This window comes from Convolutriloba macropyga, chromosome 2, assembly GCF_964194025.1.
Source record: "Convolutriloba macropyga chromosome 2, txConMacr16.3, whole genome shotgun sequence".
NCBI classification, from domain to species: Eukaryota; Metazoa; Xenacoelomorpha; order Acoela; family Convolutidae; genus Convolutriloba; species Convolutriloba macropyga.
Window position 1 is genome coordinate 66,275,479 of NC_134469.1, and position 20,925 is coordinate 66,296,403.

Genomic DNA, 20,925 nt, shown 5'->3' on the forward strand with positions numbered 1-20,925 from the left:
AAAGGACTCAAAAATCAGCTGTATATATACCCATTATCAGTGTGAAAAAGTCAAGATACAAAACTAATCCTAGCACCGTGATTTATAGTGGGGGTCGCAAGGGTTACCCAATATGGTTTGCTTCTGCAAATCAGTCGCAAAGGAAACCATAAATGGAATGCATTTGCACTTTTCTAAGAATTCATTCACACTTCCGGAGATATCATCATCATTTAATACATGCTGGGAAGATTTTGCATCACTTAATCTAACTCTAATATTAGTTATCTAGATTCACCAATTTGAACCGAATATTGATTCTCAGCACCATTTCTTGACGATTCATTTATATAATTTCTTTGATCGAAGTCATATTGCTTGTCTTTCTAATCTGGTAAGTCAAACTTTCTTTCTAATTCTCACTAAATTTAAGACTATAGTTTGATCGATATTCTAACACTTTCTTTGAAGTTGCTGAGGTTGAAAATTTTACAGTTATCTAATTGAGATGACAGGCTATGATGAATTTTGGCTCGTTAATTGTGGTGTGATAAAAAAATTGGGGGTCTAGGAAAAAAAAAACCCCACGGAAAAAAACCCGCACCTAACTTTTGATAGGAATTAAACCCCCACGGAAATAAACCCCCACGGAAATAAACCCCCACGGAAATAAACCCCCACGGAAATAAACCCCCACGGAAATAAACCCCCACGGAAATAAACCCCCATTTTAAAATTCAATTTCGGTCGTCATAATTTGTTCGGTTGTGATAGTTTCATATCAAGTCCCACGGGCCGCTGAGGCATGGCCATGGCCCGCGAGGCATGGCCAAACGCGCTAAATGCGCAGCTCTTTAATAGTAAAGTGGGGGGTTTATTTCCGTGGGGGTTTATTTCCGTGGGGGCTTATTTCCGTGGGGGTTTATTTCCGTGGGGGTTTATTTCCTATCTAAAACGAAGTGGGGTTTTTTCCGTGGGGGTTTCTTTCCGCAACCGTAAAATTGGGTATGTAACTTATCAGAGCAGCATTACGACAGTATACCTCATGTTGTAAAGTATGGTTCCATTGGGGTACACTTTTATGTAGGAGTTGGGTCGAGTGTTAGTGTGGTTCCAGCTGGTCTTGCTGTTGGCGAAGAACGAGTCAGGCACCCATATCCTCCTTGCGTAGCCAGCAGTTAGGGTTATTGGTACGTAGGAGTTGTCGTAGGCAACGTACTCCAACCGCGCATCCTGCCACTTTTGCAGAAAGGAGAACTGCAGTTTAAAACTCTGAACAAACATCAACACATTATATTGTCATATGCTACTAAATTTGAGATTTTCGTTTATAGGGGGGGGGGGGGACGTCTCAATTCGTTTGTCGCCCAACAAGACGGGAGACGTACCCGCAATACATGGCTCACCCAATGGGAGGGGAGATGATGCCATAGAGCGTACAAAAAGAAGAAAAACTCTAAAGTGTTGTTTATTATTTTGGAATGAGATTGAAAATTAACGGTACATTTTAAACAGAAGATAGACGCGATAGACTTCCTTGACATTCACTGGTTGTCAAATCAGCAAAGAAAGGATGGAAAAATTGACTACTTGTTCTTTTCTAGAATGGTAAAGGTCAGATTTGGAGTGTAGTTTTTGAATGTCACATGAGGGAAAACTTTTAAGAATATAGTAATTAGTAAAAAAAAATACAGAAAAACAATGCCATCTCTTGATCTTCAACTGTTGAATGTTTTTACTGTTTAGACTACATGAAGTGAGTGACGAAATCAATTGTTCGATTGAAGTAAGCCAATTTTGTCACATAATTCACCTATATCGACATTTGGGCAGAGATGACGTTACGCATACAAAATAAACTGGTCGCATAACCGATAGAGACAACGAATTGTCTAATTTTGATTACTAAGTGAAGAGAGAAAAACAACAAACACGTGTGATATATATTGAAAAATTGTACAATCATTTGTGGCGATAATTTATTAAATTTTCCTAATTTTAATCTAGTTCATTTTCAGTTCTTTTTATTTTCATTTCATTTCATTTCAAGATCAAATTATATTTCTTCACATTTCATCAAATTTGTTTACATAATTCAGTGATCCTAAGTCTATGCACGTTGTTTTTTTTTTCCTTTTCAGCTAGTTTCTGCTCAGCCAATAAACTCCAACGCATTTGAAATCAAAGTCTTTCGCCAAACGAATCAATATTCTAAGTTTAAAACCAGCATTCGCCGAGCGAATACAAATTGAAAGTTGTCTCCGAATTAAAACAATTCAGTCAAACAACATTCAGAGTTATTTCGCACCGCTAAAACAATAATCTCTTTGGCTTACCAAAAAGTCTAATTTCACGCAGCAATTCAACAATTTCTACAGAGCAGAAATTCTACAGGACATGGCGCAGCCAGCTCGCGAATCTTGAAAAACAACTTTGTCTTTTAAAACTTTTCAGGAGAGGGTGACGACAGATCCCCCCATGAGATGGGAGAAATGGAAAATTCAGGTCAAGTTGGCCATCTTGGCTCGAGAAAACATAACACAGCACACCTAACTCGAGCCGAAACCAACTCGACTTAAACTACCACACGAGCCCAAGTACGAAACAGCAATTGAGGATGCTACAGAGAAGACAGAACGGGAACGGCAAATCCGAAAAAGCCAACTCCAATTCCAATGGGATTTAAAGTGTCAGAAAATATCAAAGGCAAGCATAATATGTGGCAAACGACCGTGGACACTATGAGATCAGAAATGCGTCTCCCTTCTCACGCTCATCATCGGTACTGAGGGCCGTTTGTCCTCTGACACAGAAATTTCTTCATGACAAAATATATGATTTCACGACCTTGAAATTGTGGGAAAGGTTAGAAACCTCCTTCATTCGTCCTCGTAATATCACATCCGATCGCTGCGTTTTCTGCGAAAAAGAAACAAATGAAAGCGGAGACAATGGAGCAATTTTACACTAATTTTAGGGAACCCGCAGAAAATTGCGACTTCGCAGACCACGAAAAAGCTATAATTCGGGATAGTTTCACCACAAACATGCTAAACAACATACAACGCAAATTTTGATAGATACAATACATATGAACCTGAACGAGCACTCAGCATCGCTATCACCATTGAAATGAGCAACAAGAATCAACAGAGAACATCATCCAACAACAACGGCGTAAATGCGATACAAGAGTTCACTCGATTTCTCTGCGCGAATACCTGTGCACAACAGCGTAACAGAAACACTTTCAATCGCGAGCAAATGGCTTTTGTCAGAACTGTGTGCAAAACTGGACATCCACACACTGCCAGGTTTATCGCGTTCTGGGTAACAAATGTAACAACTGTTGCTTTTTAAACCAAATGGCAAAAGTAAAAGTCGGAAAAAACAAAACATTCACAAAAAACACAGCAAGATAAACGCATATATAACGTTAAAAAAACCGAAACAATAGATAATTTCGATAAACCAAAATCTAAATTTCATTAACTACAACAAACAATACATTTCTGAATATGATTTTTTGTAAAAATAACTACGTCACAGTGATAGAACAAAATACTTCTACCATAATTGCACCGCAAAACTTATATAATACGAATATAAAACGCAGACTGTAATTTGTTACACGAACCAGGCAGTGGATGTACAGTCATTAACTTGTCACTGGCTAAACATATAACGTTTAATTGTATTCAAATCAAATGGTCAGAGAAAAAACCACTTGAACTTAAGTCCTCCTCAAATGACACTGTGGAAACCCTAGGAAAATTGAAAACAGCCGTTACATTTAACGATTGGCAGTTTCCAAAAGCAAAAATCACTTGTTGCTGACGGATTCTGACTTTTCTTAGGACGTGATTTGTTAGATCAACTAGGAATAAGGATGAACCCCCATGTACCATAGACCAGTCAACAGCGAAAGAATTCCCAGAATTAATAACACGAATTGGAAAATCAAAACATCATACAGTAAATCCAAAACTTCACAGCAGCTCTCAAGAAAATCATCAAAAAGAAAGAAAATTACCAATTCATTTACAACCCTAACTTAAAATCGAACTTGAAAAAATATTAAATGAAGGACATATTGAAAAGTTGTAAAACAGATCAGATCAATTCTTCATTTCACCAATTGTATTGACCATTTAAAAAAATCAATCAATCAAAATAGCCTTAGACTCAAAGAATTTAAACAATTCATTCATAAAAACAATTACCAAATGCCAAACATAGGTTCAAAATTTCAAACAATTTTTTCAAACACTGTCAAACGCGCTGCAAGAGACAGCGTACTTTGCAACACTGGATTTGGAAAACGCTTAGAGTGAACTCAGTTTGCACGCTGATACGGCCCGCCATTGTAATTTCAATCTAGTAAGCGGCGATATGACCGGCACTTACCGCTTCAAAACAGGCTTCTATTGCCAAACTGATATGCAGGCCGAATTTCAGAAAGCTGTCAATTGCACACTAACCGGCTTTACTAATATCTTCTGTTTCTTAGATGACATATTAATATTAAATAGAGGTCGAATTGAAGATCATTTGCATCTTGTTAGAAAAAGCCTCACAGAGTTAGACGAAGAAAACCGTAGAATCAATTTAGCAAAATGTAAATTCGCAAAATACAAAATTGAATGGCTTGGTCACCGAATCATACAATCAAGAATAACTCCATTGGCAACTAAAACAACCGCTATTCAGCAACTCACTTCACCAACTAATCTGAAAAATGAAGTTCATTTATGGGCTTCTTTCATCACCTTGGTAGATTTATACACAATCTATCCCAACTTTGTCATCCTCTACGACCACTACTAAACAAAAATACAAAATTCTTTTTGGACTGCTCAACATTTTAACCAGATTAAAGAAAACATTGCCGAAGCAACAGAAAATAAGCACTTGAATCTCAATTAAGAAACACGAAATAAATGAGATGCCTCTATAAAAAGTCTTGGATGTGCACTCGATATTAGGTCGATATTAGGTCTTTGCAATCGAACATCAAAGGAACAAAAATCAAGGACAACATTAAATTTTTACGAAAACAATAATGTCAAAGTCATTAATTAGCTAAATGATTTCTTTCACTAAATTTTCAATGGAAGATTGATGAAAATTGTCATTATCGAGTTTTTGGAATAGCGAATTGAACAATAATTACACGCAAAGTTCGTAATTTTAGGTTCTAAATATTATTAAAATCGTATAAATCATTAACAATTATCTGAAACCGTGAACTCCATTTCTTTATGCCTCATTAGAAAGCCGATAAGATTTGTTATTAATAACCTTACTATCAGCATGTAGCATACCAAACCCAAAAGATATAGCTGTTTCAGAGGAGCTGAAATAAAGTGTCACCATCACGCTAGCCGCCATTAAGGAGATGTTATGTTTTATACTCTAATACGCTTTATTCTTCAGCAGCAAATGACATTAACTAGTACCACACTTGGGCTTTTTCAACCCCTCGACCTGTCTAAACAATAAATCTTTGGATTTTTTTTCAGAATTATTGTTTATACCAGGATGTGAAAAAAGCGTTAATTTTTTTGCAAATTTTCATTAAAAACAATTGTGCAAATAATGGTAGTTTCATAGTTTTTGTTACAATAACAAGACTATGACATCAAGACAACTCACATTGTTTTGAAAAAGCCAGAAAAAGTTACACTGTTATCATTTATCAGCCTTGAAATCCTTTGTTGCATTCTTATAATTCCCCTGTTTTCTGTTAGTAGGTGTTTATTTTTTTAACTAATAATTTGATAAAACTTACCATATCGGTCGCGTTGACATCGAATATGTTGTCAATGATCATGCTCACGTTCACTACAATCGGCTCTGAAACAAACAAACAATGCAGGAGTTAGAGAAAGTCTCTCATTATTTACTAGGCTTAACTAAAGTACCAAAAGACATTTCAAGAATACAGTTTTGCGTTCCGTTGATTTTTTGCCTTACGTTTTTTTTTCAAAAAAAAACAAGGTTATCGGCAAAATAAACTCCAATATCACAAGCCTAAGAGAATCTTTCAACTTTTTGTTGCAGGATAAACTGGATAAATTCAATTTAAGAATGACAAAAATAGGTCAATTAAATTATTCATTTGAAACTGATCCATGTTCAATAACTTGAAACTGACATTACTTACGAACAAGGAGGCTCGGTAATGTGCGTTCGCACCTAATTTATAATTCTTCAGAAAAAAATGAAAGAAATCACGTTATGCTGATAACTTAAAAAATGATCAAAATTTTTTGACAAAGAGCCCCTGTAACTTTGACTTGCTTATGTTGAGACAAACTATTTGAGCTAAGATTGCCAGAAATTTGTGAAAAGTTTCAGTTTTGCAACAAAAAAGAGATTTTCCAATTTTTTCCTAAAATAAGGATGCTTGGTAAGGTGCGTTCGAACATAATGTTCCGACCCCGCTCATCGCCATTTTTGCCTTAACGAACAACCTAATGAGGAACAACCAACTTTCAAAAAGTCAAATACTGTTCAACAAGCCACTAAATGAAAAAATTAACGCCGCATTAAAGGAAATCTGCCAAAAACGATACTACGTGACAAGACTAAAGCAAAACTCAAACAAAACTAACATTAATTACACTCAAAAATCGAGATCTATGTTTAAAAGAAAACAAAAACAAAATCAAAATGCCACCAGACAACACCTAAACTAAACAATTTTACCAGTACATTGCTAAAAAGTTTTAAGACAATTCAAACGGTAATAATTCAAATAAATTGATGCAGAAAGAGCGAAGTTCAGAAATAAAATTCCATTTTTGAAAACCATTTTATTCTACGTGATTAAAATCATTAGGTATGAGCTGAAATCAATAAAAAGGTTCATTTATACCTCTTGATGTAAATTTGAAGAAGCAACTAAAACCAGTCAATTTAGAGCTTCTAAGAAACCAATTCCAACCTGACATACGATTATGTTATACGACCTCATAAAGGACAAAACTGGCAAACTTTGAACGAAAAATCAAATAAATTACCACAAAAAAAAGTGTCGCAGCCGTTAAAACGATAAATTTTTTTCACTGAAAACATAACACGTTGGATTCCGATTTTTTCAGGGCCAATGGAACCTCCCCTTTAGTTCGTTTTTGTGGCAAGGAAACAAAGGACAACCTCAGAAATCCACATATATCCTGAATATAACGTTTTTAAATGAATTGCGTAGTGTCAACGCGAATAAATCATTAGTTGCAAACAAAAAACTATAAAACTGGATGTTGACCCGCTAGAAAAAGTGATACAACCTGTTTTTAAAGAGTCTAAACTGCCCATTGACAGGAAGAAGTTAAAATTTGACAAACTGAAAAAAAATCCATTGATTGTTTCAAAACAAATAATTTCGAAAATAAAAAAAACCATTTTTCAAATAAAAACACACAAAGATCAAATTGGAGCTCTTTAAAAATCAAACTGAGTTTGTTATTCGTGAGACAAATTCCCAAGACGACTGAGCCATACGACTGCAAAAAAAAAACAAAAAACAAGGACAACGCAAAATTTAGCAATATGTTTTACGAAACCACAGGACTGAAGCCATTAAAACTATGAGATTTTAAATACCAATAAATGTTATGACCAATTGAAAAATTTTGTCATTCGCTTAATTGTCATTTGATTATGGATTGGTCCTAATTGTAAAGGGTCTACGCCAATAAAAAGAAAAAAAAACATTAATCATTGACCAGAATCGGTAATTCGATTAAATCTATAATGGAAACAAATTGTCTCAGCCCTTTAACATCAATCAAAATTTATAACCATCAGGAAAATTTTGGTTTGGTTCAGCAAAAAGTTGATGATACTTATCAGAAATGAGACTAAGTTAAATGATGTCGAAATCAGGGAAAAATCAAATGGTTCAGAAAACATTTCAATTTTTGTAAATGTTTATCTGAAAGTCATTAAACCCATTAGCTATGAAATGAAAATATTGAATTGGTTCAATTTTTATCCAAGAGTACTCATTGAGATTTTTCACAACCTAGAAGGATTTAAACGACTGCAAAAAGAACAACAAGCACAAGTTAAATTTTAAGTTCTATTAATTTTTGCTGAGAATGGTAACACAGTCGTCATAAGCATAAAATATTGACAAGGAACTTTGCATGATCCATTGAACGTTCTATAGACTTCAGTTGGAAATGCCATTAGTGTGATATTCTGTCATGCAAATAAAAAGGAACCTGAAAATTAGGCAAGCATGCAAAGATCACAACGTGTTTTTTATAGAGAATCGTAGTAGTAAAACCCAAGAACCATTAATAAATTAAAACTATTGCACAGATTAAACTTTTTTTCGAAGTAGAAATAAAATTGAGTTGGTTTTACCGCAACCAACCTCCAGGTCGGCTGTAGTGTGATATAAAGGGTACATAGTTCAAAAGTTCGCTCTTCTCTTATTAAAACAAACATATAGAAAGCCATAAGAGCCTTTAAATATCCACTAAAAACACAATTTTTTGCAGCTTTTAAAAAACCATTTTGAGTTGTGGATTAGTGACACTTAGTCATGAGACTCCAAAACAGAAAAAAAAACAAAAATTATAGGCAAAACAAGAATCCACTTTGACTTTTAATAAACATTTTATCGAAGCCTTAAAAATTATGAGCTCTTAGTCAAAAGCTAAAATTTTGTGTTGATTGGAGCTATTTCAAGTAAATGGGGCCTGTGTCAATTAAAATTTGGATTGAAGTCTTTTTAGTGGATACTAAAAAAAGATCGCGGCCCAAAACAATAGAGAACAAAACTAGTCGAGACAGCTGCGCGTCCAGCTGAACACCTAATTGCTCTAACGTTTCTCGAAATGTGAAGTTTGGACAAAAAAACTTTTCAATATATCAAAAAAATGTCCATATTGGATAAACATAGAGGTAAATTAGCGAAAAACGGGTAATATTTTCAGTCGAAGAAGACTCTTATGGGAATCGGAAACAAAAATAGTTGTCTTTTGAAGTGAAGAAAGATTGCGTTAGCAGTTTTCATGTCTCTACTTCTGGCGAACATAAACAAAGCGGGCAAGAAAAAGGATATTTGGCCACATTTTTGACGACAAAGTCTGTAATTGGAAAAATTTCGCTAAAGTTTAGCCGAAAATAGGAGTCAGCAACCCTCTTAAAAACCAATAAAAGTTTTGTTGACAATTTTTTCAAATTGTAGCAAAATTAATAAACGGAAAAAGTGAACAAAAGCAACCGAAATTGTCTACTATTCACAAAATTCTAAAATTCGATATATCCCCGGAAAAACAGAAATAAAAAAAAATCTTTTTAATTCCACATTCTACGGGGGACGGCTTTCTTATAATACCACTAACAACTCTTTGATGATTATATCGATCGGTGAAAATTGACTGAACAAAAAAAACACATTTGAACATATAATTCTTCCCTCCCACTAAAGTGGGATCCGAACAACTAATTCATACGTGCACCCAAAAAAACATAGGTGGATCTGAACTGTTATGCTTCTGCCATTCTACAATTTTATTTCTCCGTTTGAAGGTTTCGGCAACCAAAAGCTCCGACTATTTGTTTGCTTGTCAATTTGTTGACTTAGGTTGCTTTGTTGTTCTGTTCATGAATGACCATGTTGATTTCCATCTGGTATCTTCATGGCCAGTGACGGGATAAACTGACTATACACACTTCTCTTAGTTAATTGATTATTGCTGAAGGCTATTAAGTGGACTGAATTATATCCGAACTGATTTTTTTGCTTACCAAATATTAGCGTTAAAACCATTCTTTTTATTTTATACCCAAAAATCAGTATTCCGAGCCCCACTGGGCACTAAAAATCATTGAAAAAATGCTTCCATTCTAATTCCTTTCAGTTAAGAATTAACAACAGTTTTGCTCAGAGCATTTGGATCAGACCCGATAGCAGGGCATTTTATTTCGTTTATATGATGATGAAACTTTTATTGGCCGTTCTTGTAAATATTAATCAACATACCGAGGACGTCATAAAACTGTTCATGACATATAATCAGTTCATTCACATTTCGTTTCATTCAGTAGTATCCAAAGATGAACGTACCAGGTGAATTTAATTAATGAGAAAAAACTACTCTTCTGTTTAGTTCTAATTTGAGCTCATATTAATGGACATATTGTACTTACTTTTACTTTAAGAGGACATTTCCCCAACCGCTAACCGGATTTTAATGAACGCTAAACAATGTTAGTGACCTCATCCCTGTAAGATTGTTGAACTGTTCTGAGTCTTTCTTTGACCTTTCTAAGGAAGCAAAAACAGAAAAAAATGATTTTGACCAAAAATACGAAATTTAACCCGACTCTAACTCGAATGATAACGTGAATGCATTGCAAAGAACATCAAGATACGTTGATTTTCGTTTGTTGCTTTTTGCCTAAATTACTTGATGTTGCTAAGATTCGTATTAGCCAAGTCGTCTCTTAGCCGCCTTCTTGAGGAACATTGAAAAAGATTAATAACATGTAAACCATCTTGCATTTTAATTCAATCTCACCCGTTAGTGATAAATGTTGCCACACTGTTGTTATCGTCATCAAGAAATAATCTAACTGTGGGGTGACGACATAATTGAGCTATCATCATAACAGGCTTATTTAGCATAATTGCGTGGGCAACCGAGGTTCCATTAGTTATGCGCTCAACAATTGTACGTCAGAATAATTTCTGCATTAAAATTATTCTGTATTTTCAATAGTCGCAAATATTTTAAAACAGTACTTCCACAATTCTGATGGTAAAACTGAATTTCTTTATGTAAAGCATCTTAAATTAAAAGACAAGGATTTTGTAAGGGCCAGGAAACGAAATACAGCGAAGACCTTTAGCGATATGATGACGTTATCTGTCACCAAATTTTGTTTGGAATCTGTTGTTTCTCCAAATTTTAACAGCCATAAGGTATATGAGGATAAAAAACTAAAAAAGGTCTCAATGTCCTCAAATTTTCAGCTTTTTGGAAACTTTCGACTGAATCCCTTAAAAATTGGGTTTTCATTTTTATACCAAAACACAAATTATACGCAAGTCACAATAGCAAAACTTTGAGTACAATTACTCTTTTACAGCTAGGTATCTTAATACATTACACAAGTGAATCTTACCTACAAACCACCCGAAAAAATTGGCGGTGCCCTATACGGAAGTTTGAGCACCAGTTCTCCATTTTCGGCGCGAAACTTAAATAGTCAAAACTAATTTTTACAGCAAATTGATTGCTTTAAAAGCAGTTTTATTTTTCAGTCGTACTTTACACTTCAGCATGTTTGGATGCGCATTTTATGTTTAGACAGACTAGAAGCAATCATCATCTGTGAGATAAACCAATGCCATTCCCAGGTTAACTTGTCCGAATTATTGCTGTTTGCTATAAAGGAGAGTAGCATATTTCATAAAAATTGTTTGTCCCTAATATATTTGTGCCAAAAAACGAACAGAAGACATGTTAAAAAATTGCAGTAAACATGGCCCGAAAATAATGGAGTGGGAGTTCCACGTGACAGACTGCGAGTACAAATGCGAAATGCGTTTCTCGTGCCGTTTGAATTTCTTCAAATACGATAGTTTTAATTTGTGATAGTTTTAATTTGTGTTCCAACAAAAAAAGACACTGCTTGAGCATTGTATGACTTTTCCGCAATTTTCAAATATCATATCATTCTCTTCTTTTGATTTAGATTTAAAATTGTGCATTTTTAAGCACAATATTACAATTTAAAAAATAGGACTTTTTAAGTAACTGATTCAAAATATTTCGGTTTTTTTATGTATTAACCTTTCTTCACCAACGAATGCTGTCACGAGTGCTTGGGAAAAATAATGAGTATCAAATTTAATTTTGAATTTGAAGACTATTTTTTGACAGAGTCCGAAACCTCCACGATGACAAGGGAACCAATCGAGCTGTAGGAAAGGAACCATTTGTTGTCAGGCCAAATTTTTATGACGGCGCCAGCAGCAAAAACATTCAACCGAAAACGAAAAAGTACACAAAATAACGACACAAACCAAAAATTAGAACATATTGACATTATTCAATACAATGATATGATCTGCAATTCATCGGGAATAAAAATTGTACATTTGAGGGCAGCGTCATCGCCTCTAACAGGAGTTGACAATTAGAAAGTTGTTATTTTTCAACATTTCGCGGTGATTTGTATAAAACTTTTAAAGACCTATTTGGCTTGTAACCTCTCCAAACTCTCGGATCAGTTAGTTGGCTGTTCTTTTTTCCGTACAGAAACATTCAGGTAAAATTCATTCAAATCAAATTTTTACAAAGTTTGGAGACGCTAAAATTTGTTTCGAAGCAGAAAATCTTTTCAATTTGGTTAAACTTGATAGGAATAAAAAGAAATTTAAAGCTGTTGGTATGTTCGTCTTCTTTTCTCAGTTTGGCGCCCAAATTTTTTCCCGTTTGTTGTCAAATCTTGACCAATAACTAATGTAATTAAACATAGTTGGTTGGAGGTTCCTTTTGGCCATTTGATTCAAAAAGTCCACAACTTTTTGCTTGCTGAGTTTTGCTCTTTCCAAATCTCGTCCTCTAATCTAGCTAACAGCTATATTCTTTAATGAATTGGGGTAGCGAAGTGGGGAAATATCACCAGCCATTTTTCTGTTTATTCATGCAACCAAATTTTACAACATGAAAAACAACCGAAAAGTTTGAATTGTCAATTCACTTTGAAAAAGAATAACTTTGATCTTTGCGTCGCTATTTTCTTGCTCTTAAGAAACTTTGAATTGATTGGAAAATGGTGTCTAAGTTTTTCTCATTCCAGGTAGAAAACCATTTTTCTCTTATCTTTATGTTTTTGCAAAAGTTCTTGATAAGTTTTTTAAGAAAACAATTTTCATCCATATGATATATTTAATGATACTTCCCGACAACACACGTAAGCTATTTTACTGCTCATTAGTTCATGTGTAGTCCGAGATTGAGGCCTATGTGTGGCACAGAAAATTGTAAATTGACAGACCCTGAGATTGGTGGCAGAGGAAAAAAGCGCTGAAGCAGTATAGATACATTCTGTTTTATAGGATTGCCAGTTTTCTGTTCATGTCCCAATTTACATGGGCCAGTCCAAACTTTTGAGTAAAATTTACTTCATGAAAAATAATATGCTCAGTTTAACTCCTGCCAACAAGGTTTGATTTATATGCGATTCGAACTTCCGCGTGGGTAGTTGTAACATACTTTGCGAAGCAAGTCGTAACCACTAAGCTAAATGGGCTTTGTAGTAATTGCCTACAAACTAGCTTATATATAAATAGTGTGTATACTACTATAGTAATTACCAGTTATAAGCTACAAAAGTATGACATGATTCTGCTCAGACTTAATTTTGGGGTATGGGTAATTTTCAGACAGTACAGGATAAGTATAGCCAGGACTAACTCCATGCTACCTCAATACAATCATAACGAAGAAGACAAATTTTAACAGCCATAAGGTATATGAGGATAAAAAACTAAAACAGGTCTCAATGTCCCCAATTTTTCAGCTTTTTGGAAACTTTCGACTGAATCCCTTAAAAATTGGTTTTTCATTTTTATACCAAAACACAAATTATACGCAAGTCACAATAGCAAAACTGTGAGTACAATTACTCATTACAGCTAGGTTTCACTTTACTATCTTAATACATTACACAAGTGAGTCTTACCTACAAACCACAAGGAAAAATTGGCGGTGCCCTAAACGAAAGTTTGTGCACTAGTTCTTCATTTTCGGCGCAGAACTTAAATCGTGAAATAATTTTTACCGCAAATTGATTGCTTTAAAAGCAGTTTTATTTTTCAGTCGTACTTTACACTTCCGCATGTTTGGATGCGCATTTTATGTTTAGACAGACTAGAAGCGATCATCATCTGTGAGATAAACCGATGCCACTCCCAGGTTAACTTGTCCGAATTATTGCTGTTTCTTGTCCGCATATTTCATAAAAATTGTTTGTCCCTAATATATTTGTGCCAAAAAACGAACAGAAGACATGCTAAAAAATTGCAGTAAACATGGCCCGAAAATAATGGAGTGGGAGTTCCACGTGACAGACTGCGAGTATAGATGCGAAATGCGTTTCTCGTGCCGTTGGAATTTCTTCAAATTTGCGATAGTTTTAATTTGTGTTCCAACAAAAATATGACACTGCTTGAACATTGTAGGACGTTTCCGCAATTTTCGAAAATTCTATCATTCTCTTCTTAAAATATTTCGGTTTTTCTTTTATGTATTAACTTTTCTTCGGCCAATGAATGCTTCACGTGCGCTTGCTTGGTAAAAATAATAATTCTATCAAATTTAATTTTGAATTACAAGACTATTCTTTGACAAAGGACTCAGATGTGAAGACAGAGTCGGAAACCACCACAATGACAAGGGAACAAGTCGAGCTGTAGGAAAGGAACTATTTGTTGTCAGGACAAATTTTTATGACGGCGCCAGCAAAAACATTCAACTAAGAACGAAAAAGAAGTACACAAACCAAAAATTAGAACATATTGACATTATTCAATACAATGATATGATCTGCAACTCATCGGGAATAAAAATTGTACATTTAAGGGCAGCGTCATAGCATCTAACAGGAGTTGACAATTAAAAAGTTGTTATCTTTCAACATTTCGCGGTGATTTGTATAAAACTTTTAAAGACCTATTTGGCTTGTAACCACTCCAAACTCTCGGATCAGTTAGTTGGCTGTTCTTTTTTCCGTACAGAAACATTCAGGTAAAATTCATTCAAATCAAATTTTTACAAAGTTTGGAGACGCTAAAATTTGTTTCGAAGCAGAAAATCTTTTCAATTTGGTTAAACTTGATAGGAATAAAAAGAAATTTAAAGCTGTTGGTATGTTCGTCTTCTTTTCTCAGTTTGGCGCCCAAATTTTTTCCCGTTTGTTGTCAAATCTTGACCAATAACTAATGTAATTAAACATAGTTGGTTGGAGGTTCCTTTTGGCCATTTGATTCAAAAAGTCCACAACTTTTTGCTTGCTGAGTTTTGCTCTTTCCAAATCTCGTCCTCTAATCTAGCTAACAGCTATATTCTTTAATGAATTGGGGTAGCGAAGTGGGGAAATATCACCAGCCATTTTTCTGTTTATTCATGCAACCAAATTTTACAACATGAAAAACAACCGAAAAGTTTGAATTGTCAATTCACTTTGAAAAAGAATAACTTTGATCTTTGCGTCGCTATTTTCTTGCTCTTAAGAAACTTTGAATTGATTGGAAAATGGTGTCTAAGTTTTTCTCATTCCAGGTAGAAAACCATTTTTCTCTTATCTTTATGTTTTTGCAAAAGTTCTTGATAAGTTTTTTAAGAAAACAATTTTCATCCATATGATATATTTAATGATACTTCCCGACAACACACGTAAGCTATTTTACTGCTCATTAGTTCATGTGTAGTCCGAGATTGAGGCCTATGTGTGGCACAGAAAATTGTAAATTGACAGACCCTGAGATTGGTGGCAGAGGAAAAAAGCGCTGAAGCAGTATAGATACATTCTGTTTTATAGGATTGCCAGTTTTCTGTTCATGTCCCAATTTACATGGGCCAGTCCAAACTTTTGAGTAAAATTTACTTCATGAAAAATAATATGCTCAGTTTAACTCCTGCCAACAAGGTTTGATTTATATGCGATTCGAACTTCCGCGTGGGTAGTTGTAACATACTTTGCGAAGCAAGTCGTAACCACTAAGCTAAATGGGCTTTGTAGTAATTGCCTACAAACTAGCTTATATATAAATAGTGTGTATACTACTATAGTAATTACCAGTTATAAGCTACAAAAGTATGACATGATTCTGCTCAGACTTAATTTTGGGGTATGGGTAATTTTCAGACAGTACAGGATAAGTATAGCCAGGACTAACTCCATGCTACCTCAATACAATCATAACGAAGAAGAAATGCACATAGAGAAACTTAAAACATTCTGAAGATGCAAGGATTAAGAACTGAATTAAGTTTTTATAATTGATGTGCTGGTTCAGCGCTGAAATATTCTGAGACTCAAGTCCAATGAAATAACAGAAACACAACCCACTTGATAGGTCATAAAACGGTCCTCACGGTCCTAGTTGAACGATGCCAAGTAGCATTATTAAAGCTTATAGGAAAAATTACTTATACGAGCATGAGTTTTGTTTTTTTGGCTGAGTTTTGAAATTGCTGGAGCCATTGAGCAACCAAAATGGGACTAAGTTTCGTCATGCTGTCAGATAAAAATGAGGGCGACTCAATCTACATCTAATAAATTGGTTTTATGTTGATTTAATTGGCAATTAAAAAATGCTCTACTTACAAATGACATTACTGAAATTACGCTTAATAATAAAAAGTCATGAATTCTGTGTATAATTTTTTCAATGCTCTAAGCTTATTTCTAAAAATAAGAAATATAATGAGCCGAAAACTATCAATGCTCTCCATAACAAAAAAATAACAATTCGAGAATTCGAGGCGATAAGAGTTGAAAACCATTTTTTTAATCTGTTAAAATTTCAACAAAAGTGTGGTTAAAAACTTACTTTTAACAATCACTTAAAAAGCATATGAAAAGTCTGGTCCTTAAAATACTAGTGAAAATAATTTCTAAAACCTTGTGCTTGTCTATAGAACACGTTTATGTAATTTGATAATTTCTCTAGTTTTTATTCTCCTTAAACTTATTTTTTGTGACATCTAATATTTTGATTTGTTTTTTCCTGCCATTCGTCAACTCTTACACAAGCCTCAATCATAAGCCTTTCCTATCGTACCACTGCACGTGCTAATTTTTAGTAACGCGATATATAACACAACATAATTTTTAAGTGGGGCACAAAAAGTGTACACATGTAAATTAATTAGGGAATTATCGGCTAACTTTTGTTGGGCGGCAGCCATCGCCAATCCTTGACAGTCTTGTTCGAGCGCATACCCCCATCTCCACTTCCCTTTCCTCCACCCCCTCCAGAAGAAGATGAGGATCCACTGTCTGTGGAAGATCCGCCGTGACCAGCTGATGAGGTTGTAAGAATGTGTTCGTCGTTTTCCCAGCTGTTCAGAATCTCTGTCCTGTAGTCCACAACTGCCCAGCTGTAACACATTTTTTCAACTCATTTGTACTACGCACACAACGCACAAGCACTTTTTAGTGGGCACAACTTTTAATCTCACCATGCGCACTATAGAGTGCTATATAAAAATTTATAACAATTTCAACTTCTGCTTAGACCGGGTACTGGGGGGGGGGGGGGGTAGAATTGGCCCAAATTATCTAAACCACAGTACCAAATTTGCTGTTTCATCTATATTCTTAAAGTTAAACAGTTTTATGATAGATTTTTGAGTGTCAGGGCAAAAAAAAGCTTATTGCCAAAAAACCCAAAATTTTACCCCAATGTTAAAATTATTAAAAAACTATTTACAATAATAACACCTATGTGGCTAAATTCATTATGTAATTAAGTTTATTAACCAAATTTTAAATGTAAGACTAGTTAAATGATCGACTATTATTGGTATTTTTTATAACAATTAATAAATCGCTCCAACGATCAAAAAAAGTTAAATACACATTTGACTTGAAAACTTGCATGACAAAAAGCCGCCACTAATTCAGCTAACCAATAACAGCACCTAGTCAACTTTAATGATGAAAAACTCACACACATCCTTAAAAAATTAAACTTATTCAAATATTATCTGATATTTATCGAAATGAGGTCTGATAAACCTTTAAACTCCTTCATCTACTATGTGCCCTGACATCAAAACAAAAACTGTTGTTTTCCTAAGTTATAAAAGTTTACGTTTTAAAACAAAATCATAAGAATCCAAGTGTCTAATTACCAAAAGATGCCCAAGCTCAAGCGGATAAAAAAACAAAACAGAAAGAAGAGGCATCTTGAAGCACTTTGCGCGCCTGTAGTCAATAAAAATTTTCAAATATTCCATATAAACTTTAGAAACTAAAGAATTTTTTCGCTCAAGAAGGATCTTAAAAGTCAAAAACAGCTATATGCCTTGTAGTTTTTTTAAAATCAAAAACTGAATCCATATCCCTCTTGAAGTCCTTTGATGGCAGAAATTTTTTAATTAATTATTTTATCAAAGGGGCTCGGTAATGTGTTTGCACATATTGTTGCAACTTCGTTTAACCCAATTTTGTTATTACCAAATGAGCAAGAGATAGGAAACTTTCAAACATTCGCATAATGTTCAAAATCCCATGATGTGAGCAAAAAAAGTGTAGTGACCATAATGCACTAAACGAATTGAATAATCTTGCACTAGATGAAAAATGAGACTGGCCATGCAATTTATGAGACCCTAAAACAAAAAACTGAAACAAAACAACAAAAACAATCAATTACGGGCAAAACTCAATCTCCGTTTCTTTTTAGATATCAATTTAGCAACAAAATGATATCAGATGAAACCTCAACTAAACAAAGGAACTTCTTGTTCTTCAAAATAAAGCAAATGGGATCCACCCTGAATCAGACTGAAACAAGGGAAAAAAGACATCTCAAAAAGACATTGAATTTATTGAAACCAAATAGCTTCAAGAGTCATAACAATTATCGGCTTTCAACAAAAAAATAACTAAATAGCTTCTTATGGTAAATCAATGGGACCGATATTTACAGTATTCGAAATAAGTTGATTACAAAAGTGATAATGTGAAAATGCAAGAAAAAGAACCACAAATACTAGTATCAAAAACGAAAAAAAACATAAAAAGTCATAAAAGAATTGCTTAAAAGACAACTAATGGAAACTAGTGGAAACTACTATTCCTTTCACAAAAATGTAAAGAGGACCTGCTATTAATGCTATTATTGAGACCAAGTTCAAAGTTGACAAAAAGAACAAAAAATTGGCGATATACAAAAATACGTTGTTTTTTGGAATTATAGAAATTCCCAATAGTTAAAAAGATTACCTATCAATTGAAAGAAACAAACAATTCTAAATAACACAAAATTAATATTATAACTTCTAGTATAAAACTTTTCAAACCAATGGTTGAACCGTGAAAAAGCTAAAAAACCGAAATCGCCAAAAATAAGTTTGGAATAGTTAAAATTCCAAAAAATCACTGATACTTTTAAATCAAATGTATTCAGAGTAATAAGAGCCATTTATTAAAACAAAACACCTATGAAGATTAATTGTTGATTTTTTTAGAAAGTTATGGGACCAGTCATCGATGAGACAAAACGCAAGTTCTCAGAAATGTGGTTTAAAATGTGCCCAATTTCAAAAATGCACTCATTATAATTGAAAAGAAATTTAAAGAACTACATTATAACCAACAGGTGTCAACTGAAGGCACATAATAGTTTAAACTCCAAGTCATTAGATTGCCGATTTTGTTTTCGAGGGACGCGGCTAAATCATAATATTTCAAAAAAAATCAAAAAAGCAGGCAAAACTCAATGACTAACCAAAAAATTCTACTTAGGAAAATAATTTGTCCGGGCCTTGAAAACCATAAAAATTTCCATGAAAACGTAATAAATCGTTCATTGGTTGTAAATTAAACGTCAATTGGAACTCTTGTTAATAGAAACTCTAAATGATAACATACTTGTTTGTAATTGGCTTGAAGAAAAACTCGCGAAAAAAAAACACTTAAAAAGCGGCTCAATACACTCCGTGTCCACATTGAGACAAAAACTGGCCTTGCTATCGCCGCGCATCTAATGGAAACAAGTATTTATTTCCAATATACAAGAAAAACTTAGTTTGGCAAAACTAAATCTTTATATATTGAAAACAATGGATGCGTTTTGATTACATATCGATTTAAGGATCTTTTCCGTTTGTGCACCCAGAACGTTATGTTCCTCCAATTACAGAGCACGTTTCATTTTTCGGTAACTCATAATGTAAAAATATTGCACGTGCGCACGTGCATCTTGGTAGTGCAAATGATATGCATCCACTAAGTTGGGGGGGGGCACAAACGGAAAAGACCCAATTTTTCTGAAAAGGTCTGATTCCTATGAAAATGTTCGGGCACTTAAGTTCTGCCGGCTTAAGTGCCCGAACTTTTTCATAGGAATCAGAAGTGAAATCAAATTGCCTTCATGTGAGTATGCAAATATTATGTCAGGAAACTGTATATCTTTAATTTTGGTAAATGTGGACAAAGTGGTCAATAGAAGCATATTTGATGACTATTTCAAAGAAAAAGTTTTATTTTTCAAACATTTATCTAAAATTTTAGCAAAAAAATGGGATCAAAATGTTCAGCAACTCTTGTGTCTGTAAAATTAAAACCTTTAACATCAGAAAAAAAAAATTGGTGAAGTTGATCAAACTTGAGCGAGAATTCAGAACAAAGTGAACAAAACGAGGGAAGTCGAGCGTTCACAAAATTTTAAGTCCCAATAACTCCGCGGTAAAAATTGAACTCAAAAAACTCTAAAGTTACTTTTTTACGTTTGACGGGCTGTCTGATGATACCAAAACTCTGAGTGGTATCATTAGACAGCCCGTCAAACGTAAAAAAGTAACTTTAGAGTTTTTTGAGTTCAATTTTTGCCGCGGAGTTATTGGGACTTAAAATTTTGTGAACGCTCGACTTCCCTCGTTTTGTACGATGAATATATCTATCAGCTAAAATTGACAAAACAAAAAACCCAGTTGCGCATATAGTTCCTTCAACCCACAAAGGTGGTGTCGGAACAATTACTAATGTGTAAGAACTGAATTGAAAATGTTTATCAGTACTGCTTGAAAATTTTAGTCTTACGATTATCAAATCAATTGAAAATCGCTTTGCGAGCGTTGATATTCAGCTTTTCATGATTTTTTCTCCCGATACCGAGAATTTTTATAAAAATTTTGTAACCTTAAATTTAGCATAGGACTGTCTTAATAATAGACAAGA

The 20,925-nt window shown here is 34.2% G+C and overlaps 1 protein-coding gene across 1 annotated transcript in view; it reads right to left on the reverse strand.

Moving 5' to 3' along the window:
* Positions 1-20,925, reverse strand: part of LOC142334617 (uncharacterized) — an 82,517-nt gene that overhangs the window by 41,336 nt on the left and 20,256 nt on the right. The window contains exons 2-4 of the mRNA XM_075382797.1: positions 16,906-17,117; positions 5,771-5,835; positions 1,022-1,251 (exon numbers count right to left, since the gene is read on the reverse strand). Of these exons, the coding sequence (XP_075238912.1) occupies positions 1,022-1,251; positions 5,771-5,835; positions 16,906-17,117 (507 nt within the window). The remainder of the gene's footprint in view (positions 1-1,021; positions 1,252-5,770; positions 5,836-16,905; positions 17,118-20,925) is intronic.